Genomic DNA, 16,908 nt, shown 5'->3' with positions numbered 1-16,908 from the left:
CATCCCGAATTTTTCTACTAATACTACGAATAATTATTATTTATTTTTGTATTTATGAAGATTATTTCCTTATAATTATTGTGATTAATTAAATGGGTTTGATTGAAGTTTTAAAGGTTTTTAATAATAATCATTTATGAAAATTATTTTGTATAATATTATTAATTATGATATTTTGTTATAATTATTATTTGAAGAAAATCATGTTTTAAATTGTATTGATATTTTATATTGATATATATATACGTTATTTATTTATTTATTAATCAGTAATTTGGATTTTCATAGCTCTGGAACGGGTCGTTCCACTTTGGGAACGGGTCGTTCCAAATCAAGCATTCGTGGGTAAAATTTTAACCCAGAACGGGCCGTTCCACTTTAGGAACGGGCCGTTCCGGATGTGATTTTTAAAAGAACAAAGTTTGACTCAGAACGTGTCGTTCCACATTGAAACGGGTCGTTCCAGAAACCCCAGAACGGGCCGTTCTGGTTTTGGAACGGGCCATTCTGGGAGAGGCTTTTGTACCTATTCCGTGTGCCCAGAACGGGCCGTTCCGGATTCGGAACAGGCCGTTCCGGATTCGGAACGGGCCGTTCTGGCCGCGACCTAATGCCTATAAATAAAGCGTTTTGCACTCTCTAAAACTCATTTTTTCATTTTCTAATCTTCTTCCTCCTTTCTCTATGAAGACGAAGGGGAACCTAGAGGGGGCGACCAACAAGATTCGGCTCCTACTTATCGAGGTAAGGGGGGAGTGAGAAACCTCGCTCTGGGTGTGGGATTGTATGCTGGGTAGTGGGATTGACCCCCAATCCTGTGTTTGCTGTATTTTTATGTATGCTCATGTATGAGGGGTTTCTCCCAATTGTATCTTTTTTGCTTATTATTTTTCTTATATGCAATTAATTGTATGACTTGAGATCTCTATGGGTTCCTATGGGAAACCCTATGAGAAAACAGGCAAAATATGAATGTTTTCTATTTTGCCTTCTGATTACTTTGTTGTGTTCCTTGTTGGATGTGATGCATGAGTATGTGGTTAATTTTGAAAATAAATATGTTTTAATATGATCTAGAGTGCTCTGTGGGTTCTTGCGGGAAACCATATGAGAAATAGGAAAAATATGAAATATTTTCTGTTTTGATTTCTGATTTTTCTGTTATATTCCTTGTTTGATGAGATGTAAAAATATGTATTTAATTTTATAAATAAATGAGTTTTGATATAAATTAAAGTGCTCTGTGAAGGCTTGGTGAATATGATGAGATAATGCGATAATGTGAAATGTGATTGAGACATGAGATATGAAATGTGATAATGAAATATGATGAGATAATGTGATGATGTGATATGACCATGGGAAATGATAATGTGATATGAAAATGCATATAGTCTTGATTGACATGCATCATTTGCATAAGTGTTTTAAGGTTACGATATGGAATACACCGCCAGAGAAGGCCCCCTAGTGTAAAAGCTTTGGGGATTAGTCCTTGGGGATAGCTCGGTTTGGAAGTCCCAGTCTCGCCCATTGTGTGCATGGGATGTATCTTGCGCGGCTTAGCTATCCCGACGAGACTCTGGTAGTATATCCTTCTAGTGAGAGTGCGCAGAGGGTGTGACCTGGCATGTACTCCTAGACTACTCTTCGTGTATTGCTAGCGGCAATATGCCATATGATGTTTTACTGGCGCCACATGCATGATAATGTGAAGTCCGTGTCCATGCATGTGCATCCTTATTATTAAATGATGATAAATTACTATTTGTATGACTTGGATGATTGAATAAACTATTGTTGTTGATTGATCTATGAGGTAACTGTATTGTTTGTGTTTGGCTATCCGGTGTGCGTTCCTACACCGTGAGCCAGAGTGAGATGTTTTTCACTCCCTTCTTTTGTGTTGTTTCTCTTGGTTGATATACAGGTGATCATCAGCATGAGGCTGAGGATGTTGGTGATGAAGCTTAGGCTTCTATGTTGGGTTTTGCTCTGATAGGACATGTGACATCGGGACATAGATAGAATTAGTTTAAAGATGTTCTTATTAAAGTATTTTGGAAAATTCAATTTTATTTCTTTGTAATTTTACCGGCATGTTATTTGGATTAAGTTTATGAATGTGAACTCTTTACCCTTACGTGGCTGGAAATTTGATTTTTAATGATGAAAATTTTTATATTTTTATAATTACTGTATATGTAATTGGGGTAGAGGGTGTCACAGCAGATATTTATATTTCCACTAAAAGGCAAAAATAATTTCCACTAAAGATGAGTTTTGGTGTAATGTGTTGTTATTTTTATTTTTTTTAAAATGGAAAAGTCTATGGATATTTCCTTGCACTCGAGTGTACAACTTTTCCAAGTTTTTGGTACTTATTGTCCAACATTATTCCATGCTATTAAACAAACTTATCAATCATCTCAATGATGGTAGTCTACATATCTATCCTTGTCAATTTTTGTTAAAGATGTGAATTTGTTTGGAAAATATTTAGAGCATCTTCCTTCTTTTATGTCAGGTGATTTCAAGTTGGAAATTCCATACGAACAATGCGTCATGTGTATTGCAACCATATTTGTCTATACTGATTAAGATACATTAGTAGAGATTTCTTTGTCAATATTCATCATATTCCTCAATCTATTTTCATTATTCAACTGTTGTAATATATGAGCATATGGAAGCCCTTTATTTTGAAACTCTAATGTATACATCCTTAGCTATAAAAGAAAAAACAAATCAATAAGGTAACTCATTTACATTGAAAAATTTAGAAAACAAGCTTAAGGTCGAAACTTATTTGTATTAATATATTCAAATGGTTTACTCTTCTTGAAGTTTGTCATCAATTTGTTTAGCTTCAATATGATAGACTCCTTTAAAACAAATCATGTATCCCACTCCAATTTGTGTTATGTAACATTGTGTTGTATTTTGAATGTATGTTACATGTTGTATGATGTTTTTTGTTGCTTTGTATAGTTAAGTTGTTAAGATTTATCTTTGTTGAGGTTAAAGTTGACCAAGAACAAGGGAATGTATATAAGGTTTTCAAAGAACTTGAATTTCATAAGTTCATTTCTCTGAATTATAAAGAGAAGTTTTGGATAGATAAGCTCTAGAGCTAGAAAATTCCGATCTTCAATCTGATTCCACTAGAAGTTTTCTTTCTTTCCCCTAATGGCTAGATTCCGTAATATAAATAAAGATTTAAGTTGAGAAGTTTAGAATCTTAGAGAGAAGTTGTCTTTGGAGTCTTTCATGGTTCTCAATTTTTTCCTTTTTTTCTTGATTCTAGAAGCAATTGAAGTAAGGGAAGTTTGTAATTTCATTATATCTTATGTTGCTTGTGTTGAATTTGGTGTTGTCATGCCCATTGGTGGTAATTTTAGTTGATATTGGTAGTGTTGAAGTTGGATGTTAGGTTTTGAGTTGAAGAAGGTTGGTTTTTGAATGATTGATGATGAATGACAATTGCATGGGTTTTTGTGCTAATTTTTTTAAGTTATATGTAGTGAGGAAAAAAATAGTTTTGGGTTGCATGTATGGATTAAAGTGTGTGATGGCTGGAATTGAGGGGGAAAGGAAAATTCCAAAGTGGAACTATGCCTCTCTCCAAGTGAGATGAGCAATGTTCTCGATGCACATGCATAAATGATGAACAACTACCTATAGAATCTTGTTCTCTCTTAACGACAAAAGCATCACCCAACAAGAAAATGATTATGTGGGTGGCCTTTTAGGGAGCTAGCCTAGTGAGACATAGTGTTCAGAGAAAGAATCTATAGGGAGTTTTGCTCACTTAGCAAGCTATGGTGGCCCAACGAGAGGACCCATAAGGGGTTAAGCTCACCCCATGAGTCATTGCCACCCTACGATGAACTTTAGAGGAATTTATTTGCCTAGTAAGCTAGAGTCTATCCAACAGGGAAAGCCATGTGGAGTTTTCCTCCCCAAGCAAGAGTAGCTTGCCAAATGATGAACTCCATAGAGTCTTGGGTGCCTAGTAAGACTACTCGCACCCAATGAGACCCTTATTTCATGAACTTCTTATCATTATCTAAATTCATGATTTATGTTGATGTATGTGTTGACAATTACTCCTAGTTGATAAAATATTGGTATATTACAATTTTTAATGAATAGTTCATGTTGTGTGATGATGAGTTGACATGTGTTAAGTTGGATTATGTTTCCAAATGTTGCTATATAGTATGTTGAATGATATATAGTTGATTAAGTTTTTACTGAAATTGATATACATTGTGTTGATTAATGCATGATGCATGTTGTTGAGTTGTGTAATGTTGAACTTAAGACCAAAGAGGATGAGTTATTTTATAAGTTGAAAGATCTCATTGTGAGGATATCTGTTATGGTGCTCTATGAACCCAACAAGATGAAACCTTCAAAGAGAGTTGACTCCTAAAGTAGACCATTATTTTTCAAAAGTTATCTCCTCTAAGTTTTATTTGATAAAGTATATGGGTCAAGTGAAGCCATACTACTTATGAAGTGACCAATAGAGTAAGGCATAAGGTCAGGGGCCAAAATCCTTAAATGATTGGTGGAAAGGTGAGCAATATTTGGAAGGTAGTTGGCGAGTTATTTCATATTGGCTTAGTTTATGTATACTAATGTCGTAGTAGACCCATATCCAAGTTATTTTATTCCTAAAAATAGTACTGGACTTTCTTATTTTAATTGGTCACATTCATGAAACCAAAATAGTTGTTGAATTGGCATTGGAATGCCAAACATTGTGTTGACTTGACCCAAAGATAAAAGGGTCAAATGTTGTGATTCGGCAGGTCAAGTCACTTAAATTGTTCACTTTTGTTGTAAGAGAAATCTTAATTGATGTGTGTGACCATACATAACATTTTTAAGTTGTATGTTGTGTTGTAAAGTTGTTGAGTTGTATTATATGTTGAGAAGTTGCTTTTTGAGTTGATTATTTGTGTTGTTTGAAGTTGAGTTGTTGATGAATCTAGTGAGGAGATGATGAATATTTCTCCTCATCTTCATTATTCTTCTATTATTCATCCATGGCTTCAATCTTCAAAGAAAATCAAACAAAAGTGGAGAGGTAGAAGATGATGATGTGCACTACTTCCAAGAGAAGATTGGTAAGAGAGGTTGATCTTGCTACAAGGAAAAAATTCCTTGATAAAAGATTTTAAAGAGAACAATTCTTCAAAGAGAGAATTAGAGACTTTGAAGAGAGAAATGTAGAAATTTCATTTCTCATAAGTTCTCAAAGCCGATATATACATAAGGAAATTATATATATAGTTTGGTAACTTGTGATACAAATTAAGCTAAACCAAGGTTAGGTGTAACAAAGGTTAGGTTAACTTGTGCTCAAGCCAACTATCTCTAGTTTAATTTTGAAATTCAAATTTGAATTTTCCTCCTAAAAATGTCATCCTATATCTAAGAGAGAAAATAAGATTTTGCCACATGGAAAGGTGCAAAAGGTGTGATGGGAGTGTGTTAATAGAAAAATGGGTGTAGAAACAAGAATGTCAAAAGCGTGACTAGTGTATGAAACATATGACTTGGTGGGTGATGTGTAAACCAATGAGAGAATGTATGGGACCATAATTTTTATCCACAATGATGGAGATATGACTCTCCACTCTCTCATGGATCAAACAAGCCAAATGAGCACAAATGTCAAATTCTAGTTACACCTCCTTAAAATACTAAATACACCTATAAATAAAAAATTGCAAAAGAAATGAATTTCTACACTATTTGACCAAAAATATAAGGTCAAAATTAAGAAAATATATATAAAAAAGAGAAAGAAGTCTACTAAAAATGACTCAAAGCTTAACATGAGCTTAAGTCTTCTTTCTTCAAGTTTAACTCACTTCTCTTGCCTCCTTTTAGATTAACCCTTTGGGCATGATGTCACCATTCCCTCTCCCTTCGAAAGGATTTGTTCTCGAATCTTAAGCACCTTATTTTTCCTTAATCCTTACAAAGAAAGCATTTTACAAGTATTAAAAATATTATTTTCTTAAAAAGCAAAGGGATCTAACTTATGTATCCTCTCTATATAGGAAATGTGTCTATCTCAAAGGATTTTTATTTTCTTGCAGGTCTTTTTAAACCCTTTTATTCTAACTAAACTCAAATTACATTTTTCTATTTTCTTTAAAGGAGGTTTTTCACTAACATCTAGAAAGACTTTCCTTGGGTGCTGTGAAGCATGGTCGTGCTTCTTGTTTTAATGAAGCACACCTATGTTTTTTAGCATAGTCGTGCTTGTAGAGATGTATGACCATGCTTAAAAGATTGCCCTAAACTTTGAATATAAATAAGGATGTCTAGAGCATGTTGTAATCATCTAGTTTTTAACTTTAGTTTCTCATTTATTTTTCTCTTTTCTTGTATTCATTATTGAGATTTTGTAAGAGACTAAAAGTCGAACCCTCAGAGAAGGATTCTTCCAATTGCGATTACCTATTTTCCTATGTTTAATAGGTTCTAGCAACATTTCTGGCTAGTTTCTCTATTCTAGAGTTGTGATGTAATTGTTCCTAATGAACCCCCAATAATAAATTCATGAATTATTTTAGTGTTTTTAATTCTTATTTGAGTTAATCCAAAATGCATGATCAAACTCTTTTAATTAACATAACCCTAAAATAATTAAATTTTGAAAAATTGCATGATCAAACTGATTTTCTTAATTCCCAATTGAATCAATTTATTAATTCACTTTTGCATGTTATAATCAATTTGGGTTTTTCTCAAAATAAAAACTATTGGCTTCCTAGAACCAAAGGGTTTTCAATAATTTTATATGTAAATTGGCTACATTACTTTATAATTTATAAATTTCACCTTTGGGGGAATTGGAAACAATAAGTCACGACTCTAGAAATTTTTATCTTTGAATCTAAATAAGTATTTTCTAATATTTTGTTCTTCATTCTTAAATTAATATCTCTCCAATCAAATTCTATTTCTTTAAACTACTGAAAACTAAGATTAATTAAATTTGTAATTTCTTTAATCTAGTCCTTCGGATTTGATATTTGAACTTTGTCAACTATTATTATTGTGATAAGATATTGCCTTTAAGCAAATATTAGATGTAACAAGACTCTATGTAGAATTATGATCTTATCATTACACAAGTACGCATCCCATAACTTTATTGCAAATTCAAGTCATTCACATACCATATCATCATCGTTTCATTCTTGTATCACACATTATCATCATCTCATATTTCATCATTCACCAACGTCTTCAATATTGCACACAAAAATCTCAAGCTAAACATCAACATTTCATATCACATCATGCATAATCATTTCATATCATGTATAAAGTTCTAATGCCATGTATAATCATTTCTTATTCTGCACATCACATAGAAGCATCTCATATCTCATACATGTACAAAGACTCAAGCACAAGATCTTGCAAACATAATTTCATACCTTCATCATAACCCACTCATAACTCATTCAAAAATATTTCATCTCATGCTTTCTTTTTTTAACTATTAATATAAGTATGCCAAATCATTCTCAAAATTAATCACTTAAAGGATAAAACAACTTACCATTACACCTCACAAACTATCTCTTTTTATCCTAAGCTTCTTTGACATTATATCTAAAAATGGTATCTAAAGCTATAACAGTTCTATAAAGTTAATCTTAATTTTGTTAGAAAACTAAGAAACTTTACCATCTATACTATGTTTAAAAATTACAAAATCACATCATTTCAGCCTAAAATTGACAGCTTGACATCCGCTCTCTAATTTGATCATAACTTTAGTTCTACACCCTTTTTTTGGGTAATTCCAACGACATTTGAAAACTAACATCTAGGACTATAACTTTCGTGTTGACCACAAAAAGGCTAATTTAAGCTTTAAAAAAAGTGTAAACGGTCGTGCATAAATTCAGAACAAGTGTGTTTAACCAAGCATCAATGTGCTTAATGGTATGCATGGTCATATTATTAGAAGAAAAAAAACTAAATATATTTGAAACCTTATTTGAAGCAAAAATTTTGCCTATAAACACTACTCTTTTACCAATTCATAATTAAAGCCCAAACCTATACAATTAAATCATCGATTAAACATTTTTATATCAAAACATCACCAAACTCATTAATTCCCTTTACTTTATTCTTTAAGGGTTCCTAGAGGAACTATAGACACTTACATATTCATGATCAAAATAATTCAAACAAAAATGATTATTACACGTATAACAAAATCATCACATATAAGACACATATGAAACATACAGAACACAAATTTACAATTTATAAACTAAAATCGGGATTTCTCCCTCACAACATACATGAACAAATAAGAGATTGAGAGTCAATCTCTCTACTCAACAGATAACCTATACCTCAAAGCAAGAATACTCATTATCCCTTATTACAATGAACACTCGTAGACGAAATCTCTCTACGCAATAGATAACTCATACCTCAAAGCAAGAATACTCACTCTCTTATAAACCAAAATCGGGATTTCTCCCTCACAACATACATGAACAAATAAGAGATTGAGAGTCAATCTCTCTACTCAACAGATAACCTATACCTCAAAGCAAGAATACTCATTATCCCTTATTACAATGAACACTCGTAGACGAAATCTCTCTACGCAATAGATAACTCATACCTCAAAGCAAGAATACTCATTCTCTTATTTCAATGATCACTCTTAGACGAAAGCAAGTCTTTGGGGTGATTGCCTTCCTACTCTCTAGGCAGCTCATTTCTAGAGAGAAAAGAAAATTACGCTTAGAAAACCTCTCTTTTAAAAACTTAACCCCCTTTCCTTAATTAAAATAAAATCATAACATAAAATAAATATTTCCCAAATACACATGATTAAAGAAAATAATTTCACAATTTTCCTTAATTAATTAAAGCACATATAATCAAATAAAAATATCTCAATTATTTTTCAAAAAAATCATTTAATTAATTAAAATTATTTTATTAATTTATTTTAGAAAAACTTGGGATGTTACAATCATCTCTGCATACAACTTAGAAAATAGGTATTCTACCCTTCATACATCACCAAAATCACCAAAAACAACACATGCAAATGGATAATATTAAAAAATCATCAATTTTTCTTCAAAACCCAAAAACACTTAAAAACCCTAACACCTCACTTCATTATCATCAAATCAACTCAAATTACCATCAATAGGTAAGAAAACACTAAATCAACACAAAAATAATCACAATTACAAAATTCTCTCTCCTTAATTGCTCTAGAATCAAGAAAAAGAGAAAGAAACTCTAAATTACAAAGTCGTCGCACTACAATTTTTCTATAAGTTTTTCAACTCCTCAACTTGAATCTCTACTTCTATTACTCAATCTAGCCTTTGAGGGAAAGAAAGGAAACTTTCAATGGAATTAGATTGAAGATCGGACTTTTCTAACTTCAGAACTTACTCTCTAAAACTTTTTTCTAGAATTTAGAAAAATAAACTTATGAAATTTAAGTTTTTTAAAAACCTTATATAGTTCTTCTAGTTTTTGTTAAGCTCTAATCTCATTAAAATATCTTTAAACAACTAAACTTATAAAAATTTCTAAATTTTTAAAACTTTAAATGAGCACATAAAATAACTTATAAACTTAACTACACAAAACAACTTAAAACATTATAACACAATGTTACATAGGGAGTAGGAGATAGGTAATAATTATTGATATGACTTGCGTACTAGTGTTAGCTAAGAGACATTCGTAAATTTAGATAAATCTGAGAAGCCAAACATAATTAAGATGCAAACAATGAAGTTGGACTAAATTTCGGAACTAAATCTCTGATAGAAAATAAGTAAATCCTGATTGATCACTAAAATTCTCCAACCAATTAGTGATTTCCCGAACAAAAATAAGGTGACTTGCGAACAAAAATTAGATACTTATCTAACATATTTCTCAAATTTAACCAATCAATGATCTCCTAAAGTCGAGAGTAAGGCAACATTTGAACAAAAACTAGATTTTAATTTTTATACTATATTTAACAAATTAATGTAACTTCAAAGAGAGGAAAAGAAATTAGAAATGAAACTCTTGTCTACCTTATCAGATATCTCCTTAGACATGGCATATAACACAAAATCAGTACTTATAGATCAATTCCAGAAATTATTCTTAAGTACTAACTTTAGATGAATAAGAAAACTAAATTATATAATGGTTGGGCTGGGGTTCCATTACCTCGTCTTTCATGCACGAAGACAAAGAAGCTTATTAATATTTAAATTTTTAAGTAGATAAAAACATGAAACACATAAACAAAATTAATATTTAAATTTTTTAAACTTATTTCAATAAGTTTCAGATTCAAATTTCTAAATAAGTTCACACACTAAAAAAGATTGATGAATAATTTTACATTTGATAAAAACATATTTGTTCTTACCGGAGATCTGCTTGTAGAGATGATCCGCCAAGTAAGATCGGTGAGCCTCCTTCACTGGTACGTTGGTGTTCCAAGGTGGGGGTGGTACCTGCAAAAGAGACTCTGATGCCAAAGTTAGGGTTTGTATGAGTATGAGTCTCGTATAAGTAATGCACGTACCTTGGTGTGAATTAGGGTTACGTTGGGCCTTGGGCCCGAGATCAGTTGTGACTTGTTTAAGTGATGAGCTGACGTCACACAGTGCGTATCCGAGGTCGTTTTGCACTGTGATGCCGAGCTGGGAGCTCGGCTTCGCAGTATAGATAGTACACTAGCCCCCCGAGCTCCGAAGACCGTGTGTCGAGGAGTTTAGGGCCGAGCTCGTCAGGGGACAATGACCTTTCGCGTATGTCTGCCTGTCAAGATGCCACATGTTGCAACTGTCGTTTCATATTTCGAAACGCGAGGTCGGCGCGTTAATGGGTATGACGGTTATGCAATGATGGTTTCCTCTGTCATAATGGGCCTCATTTAATGTGTGGTCAGGCGTGTCCCTTGGGTGACACGTGTTGTGACCGTTTTGAATTTTGGGGTACTCTTTTCTCTCACTCGCGCCTCTTCCCTTTTCCACTTTACTCTTTTTCATTCTTGTGGCTTCTTGCGCACGCTGTTTTTCTTTGTTTCTGTTCGTCCTCCGTCCCTATTTTCTCAGTTTCTGCCGCCGTTTCTGGCAACCCAATCATTGTTAGGGTTGTTTTCTGAGGAAGAGTACCAGGTAATTCCCTTCTATAGTATTCTTTTTCCTTCTTCCCAAATCTTCTTCGAGTCTTTTGTTTCTTGATGGCTGGAGAGGCTAGTGCTGGTTCTTCTGCGCCTGCCAAGGGTAAAGGCAAGGCGTGCGGCAAGGCGGTGGCCACCGGAACGGCTTCCTCCGAAAAGAAGAAGTCGCGGCCTAAGGACCTCGTTCCAGGGATCCCTGGCTACGATTGGGTCAGGCGTGATGTGGGGGAGGCCCAAAGTGTGTTTAGGTCTTTCCTTGAGGTCAATACGGTTTGGAAGTCGCACAAAATTTGTGACCCTTCCATCTCCCAGATGATCCGGCTTGAACCTTGTCAGGTCGGTGAGGGTGTGTACATGGGGAGGTCTACTGACCCTCCCCATTTCTATGTCTATCAGTGTTTCTTTAGGGATTTAGGCGTTTGTCTTCCTTTCACTCAATTTGAGTGTGATTTGTTGAATTTCATCAACTCGGCTCCTTGCCAATTGCACCCCAATAGTTGGGGTTCTTTGAGGGCTTTTCAAGTCCTGTGCTCGGTCCTGGAGATGGAGGTGTCTCTTCCCGTTTTTTTTGCATTTTTACCAGCTAAAAATATGGGTTCCTCCTCATGGTTTGCTGTCTCTGAGTGGGAGTAAGGATGGGGGTCTGTTTACCCTTTACTCCCAATCATATAAAAATTTTAAACAAGAATTTTTTCAGGTGGCGATTGTGGATGTCAACTCGATGGAGGATGGGGTGTTCTACTTCGGTGGGTTGCCGAAGTTCCCCTTTTACTGGTGGCCGGTCCCGACCCAGTTTCACGGAGTGCGGGAGTTGAAATTGACGGCTTCGGAGTCAGCCGCCATTAAGAACCTTGAAACACTTCCTCGCCCGCTAGATTGCAAGCTCGTCCTGTCGCTTGCGAACTCGGCGTACAAGGAGAGGGGCTTAGAGAGTGAGTATCTCGTCTTCTTTAGCTTGTGAGGGTTCCTTAAAATTTCTCTTGCTGATGTGTTTGTTCTTTCTGTTTGCAGGCATCATGGGCAGGAACAAGTGGCGAGAGCTATAGCATCGCTACAATGTTGTTGAAATTGAGGTCCCCGAGCCTCGGGAGGAGGAGGTCGCCCCTCTAAAAACAAACAGAAAAAGAAAGAGGGGCGAGAAGGAGGTCGGGGGGACCTCTGCCCCTCCAGATGCCGAGGAGGTGACCTCCAAGGCCGCTGATGCTGATGCGGTGGACCTCACTAGGAGTCCACCTTCTGAAGGGGCTCCCCAAATGGCCGTCGCACAGACTGCTGAGCAAGTTTCTCCCTCTACCGAGGTAAGTTTCTTGCTTTGTGGCTTGTCTTTTTTTGTTGTATTCTGGTTAGGCTTTGTTTTAAAAGGAGGTTTTAATTTTTTGCTTGATTTTTTGCAGGCAGGGAATGCTGCTGAGGTCCCAGTGCCACCGAGGTCAGGTGCGCCAGGCTTGGATCCTTCCACTGCCGAGCAGGGGGCGCCTGCTTCTGCTTCTGCCGAGGTCCGCGGCAAGGGGCCGAGTTCTGAAGTCCCAACTTCTACACCAGCGACCTCGGCACCATCGTCTGGCCAGGCGAAGGGGGCTCGAAGAGGCCAATACCTCGCCCAGCGCTTCGTAAAGGGCTCTTCCCAGGTGCGGTTAGACCATGTGAGCGCCTCGGAGGACGTCAGTTCTTTGTGGAGTGCGGGGGTTACCTCGGAGAAGTTCTTCTCCCGTTCCTCGCTGAGCACGACGGATCAAGCTATGATCGAGTCGGCTGGGCCGGTGGAAGGTCTGGATGCCGCTGAGGTTTTCTTGCACAGAAGCATGGCCATTGTGGATCACTAGAAGCACAAGTGGTCCAAGCAGCAAGAGGATTTGGCGAGCTGAAGGGCCGGGTTCAACCTTTGAAGGAGGAGGCCAAGGCTTTGAGGGACGAGAATAGGTCCTTGGCGGATGCCCTTGGGGATGCCAAGCTGCAGAGTGAGGCCGAGCTCCAGGCCACCTGGAGGGAGGTGGAAAGAGTTCAGAAGTCCTTGGAGATTGCTCTGAGGGCCAATGAGTCCTACGCTTCCTAGGTGCGCGAGCTGCAGGATCTTGCCAACTCCTCTCGGGCTCGGGTGCGTTTTTTGGAGGACGAGGTCACTGCGCAAAAGGCCGAGCTGGTGTCGACGGCCGAGAAGCGTCTTTGTGACGAGGTGCTTCTCGGTGGCCAAGTAGAGGGGAATGTCGCTCTGAGGGTGGCCCTCGCAAAGCTGGAGGAGGCAAAGCCGGGGCTGGAAAAGAAGCTTGAGGAAATCGAGCGGGCTGTCGTGGTCGAGCATAAGAGGGGTTTCTTCAAGGCAGCTCGCCAGGCGAGGCTACTTGCACCGGGGTTTGACTTCTCTACCATGCATGTGGAGAAAGTGGTCCGCTTTGGGAAGCTGGTGAAGGAGGACGACTTCGAGGACAACTCAAGTGAGAATGCCTCTACTTAGGCCGCTTTTGTAATAGTTTGGCATATTTTTCATTCCTTTGAATTCGTGTACTGAACTCATAAAAATGTTGTGTATACATTGTTTTCTTGCAATTTTGACAGTTATTTTATTTTTCAAACTTGTGTGTTTCGTGCTTGTGCGTTTTGCACTTTTCCGGGGCTCAAATTTGGCCTGATATGACTGATTTGTTCTTAGGCTCGAACTCAACCTTTAGAATGTCGTAAATTGTACCAAGGTTCGAATTCGACCTTGGCTTTCGGGAGAGATAGATCGTGTTAGGGTTCAAACTCGACCTCAATCTGTCGTAGGGTAACATTTATTAAGGTTCAAACTTGACCTTGAGCTGATGATACCGAGGTTCATGCTCGACCTTTGGTTGCTCATACCGAGGTTCGAATTCGACCTCGGGTTCTAGTGTGATATAAATATCATTGCTCATACCGAGGTTCGAATTCGACCTCGGTTTTAGTGTGATATAAGTATCATTGCTCATACCGAGGTTCAAATTCGACCTCGAGTTTTAGTGTGATATAAGTATCATTGCTCATATCGAGGTTCGAATTCGACCTCAGGTTTCAGTGTGATATAAGTATCATTGCTCATACCGAGGTTCGAATTCGACCTCGAGTTTTAGTGTGATATAAGTATCATTGCTCATGCCGAGGTTCGAATTCGACCTCGGGTTTTAGTGTGATATAAGTATCATTGCTCATACCGAGGTTCGAATTCGACCTCGGGTTTTAGTGTGATATAAGTATCATCAAGGTTCGTACTCGACTTCTGTTTAGCATAAAACATAAAATGATGCGAGACTAAGAAAATATGAATGGAACAGAATGAGTCATTTTATTAGTTATTTGTATGTGCCTCGTTAAAAACCTTTCAGCCAAAACCCATTTTTCTGTTTCTTGGGATAAAAGACTGAGGCGAGAAAAGAGTGCACAGCTCATTCGTACAAAACTAACTGAAGTAAAACTTGAGATGCGTGGCATTCCAAGTTCGCGGTATGGACTTTCCGCTGAGTTCCTCCAGTCGGTATGCTTCGTTTTCCAAGTCTTCTACAACTCGGAATGGGCCACCCCAAGTGGGTGCGAGCTTTCCATCTGATGTGTCTTTCCGAGCTTCACCTAGCAAACGCCACACCAGGTCGCCAACTCGGAAAGAGCGAGGCCGCACTCGCGTATTGTATCTTCTGGAAGCTCGGAGCTTGCAGGCTTCTTCGCGAATTTGAGCTTCGTCTCTGAGCTCGTCAACTAGGTCGAGGTCGGTTGCTAACTCTTGAGCGTTTTGTTCGCTATTGAAGGCTTGGCATCGATGCGATGTCTCTCCGACTTCCACTGGGATCATTGCGTCAGCTCTGTAAGTTAGCCTGCAAGGCGTTTCTTGCGTTGCTGACTCGGGGGTATAATGGTATGCCCAGAGGATGCTAGGAAGTTCCTCAGCCCGTTGCCCCTTGGCGTTCCTAAGGCGCTTTTTGAGTTCTCGGAGTATCACCTTGTTAGCTACTTCGGCTTGGCCATTAGTTTGCGGATGTTCCACTGAGGTCGGAAGATGTTTGACTCCGAGTTCCCGAAGAAAGTCTTTGAAGTCCTGTGCGATGAACTGTCGGCCGTTATCAGTAATAAGGGAATGGGGTATCCCGAACCTGCATACGATATTCTTCCAAGTGAATTTCCGTATGTTCTCAGTGGTGATCTTAGCAAGTGGGCATGCCTCGATCCACTTGGTGAAGTAGTTGATAGCCACCAGGAGGAACTTGAGCTGACCCTTCGCTGGGGGGAATGGTCCTAGGATGTCCATTCCCCATTGGGAAAAAGGCCATGACGACATCATCTGGTGAAGAGTTTCAGGTGGTTGCCTATGTCAGTTGCCGAACTGCAGGCATTCTTTGCACCTTTGTACATAGTCTTGGCAATCCGATTTCAAAGTGGGCCAGTAGTATCCTGCTCGGAGTACTCTGGTCGCCATTGAACGTGCCCTGGAATGCATGCCACATATGCCTCGGTGGATCTCCTCTATGACATAGGCTGCCTGGGGTGCAGTTAAGCACTTGAGTAGTGGGGTGGAGATGCCGCGCTTGAACAGTTCGTTGCCAACGATTACGAATTTGGCCGACATCAACCTCATCCTCCGAGCTTCATCCCTGTCTGCAAGCAAAACTCCTGCCCTCAAATAGCTCCAGATGCCTGTCATCCATCCCTGTTCCTCACTGTCGCTAGTGTTGACGATCTTGTCGTCTAGACTAGGTGAGTGTAAGGTCTCCTGGATGATGGTCCGATGTTGTCCAGGGCGTTTGGTGCTGGCGAGCTTTGAAAGAAGGTCGGCTCTGGTATTTTGTTCTCGCGGTACATGCTGTATGGTGAACTCGTCAAAGGACGAGATCTGCTGTGATGCCATGTGTAAGTACCATTGTAGGAGAACGTCCTTGGCCTGATACGTTCCGCTGAGCTGCTCTACCATGAGTTTCGAGTCACTGTTGCAACTTACTCTCCGAGCTCCGAGGTCATGAGTCAGCCTTAGCCCCGCGAGAAGCGCCTCATATTCGGCCTGGTTGTTGGTCACCTTGAAGCTAAACTTGAGGGATTGCTCCAAAGTGGCTTGGTTTGGTCCTTCCAATATGATACCTGCACCGCCACCCTTAGAGTTGGAGGACCCGTCGACGTGTAAAGTCCATACTTGTGGTTCCTCAGCAGAGGTGGGCGTGAGCTCGGCTACGAAGTCGGCCAGGCATTGAGCTTTCAGGGCGCCTCGACTTTCGTACTGGATGCCAAACTCGGATAACTCGACCGACCATGCAATCATTCGCCCGGCGAGCTCCGGCTCCCTCAAGATCTGCTTGATTGGCTAGTCGGTCTTGACGACTACTTGGTGACTCTGGAAGTAGGGTCGGAGACGCCAAGCTGCGGTAACGAGTGCTAGTGCCAGCTTCTCGATCATTTGGTACTGTTTCTCCGTGTCTTGGAGGACTCGGCTGATGAAGTAGATTGGCGTTTGTACTTTCTGGTGTTCTTGTACTATGACTGCACTGATGGCGTTTTCTACCACGGCCAAGTAGAGGAGGAGGTCGGTTTTGTGATCCGGCCTCTGTAGGATTGGTGGGGTCGTGAGAAAAGCTTTGAAGCTCTTGAAAGCTTCTTCGCATTGGTCTGTCCACTCGAAGTTTTTTGGCTTGCGCAGCAGGGTGAAGATGGGCCCTGCCTTGTCCACCAACCTGGGGACTCTACATCTGAAT

The 16,908-nt window shown here is 38.8% G+C and overlaps 1 protein-coding gene across 1 annotated transcript; it reads right to left on the bottom strand.

Annotated features, from left to right (window-relative positions):
- Positions 1–15,539: 15,539 nt before the first annotated feature.
- Positions 15,540–16,136, bottom strand: LOC145949926 (uncharacterized). The gene has a single exon (XM_083060835.1). The coding sequence runs from the start codon at positions 16,134–16,136 to the stop codon at positions 15,540–15,542; it is 597 nt and encodes a 198-aa protein (XP_082916961.1).
- Positions 16,137–16,908: the final 772 nt, after the last annotated feature.

The sequence above is a fragment of the Cajanus cajan genome, chromosome 7 (genome assembly GCF_000230855.2).
Source record: "Cajanus cajan strain Asha chromosome 7, NIPB_CcT2T_4, whole genome shotgun sequence".
Classification (NCBI taxonomy): domain Eukaryota; kingdom Viridiplantae; phylum Streptophyta; class Magnoliopsida; order Fabales; family Fabaceae; genus Cajanus; species Cajanus cajan.
This window is presented reverse-complemented; position numbering and strand designations above follow the sequence as displayed.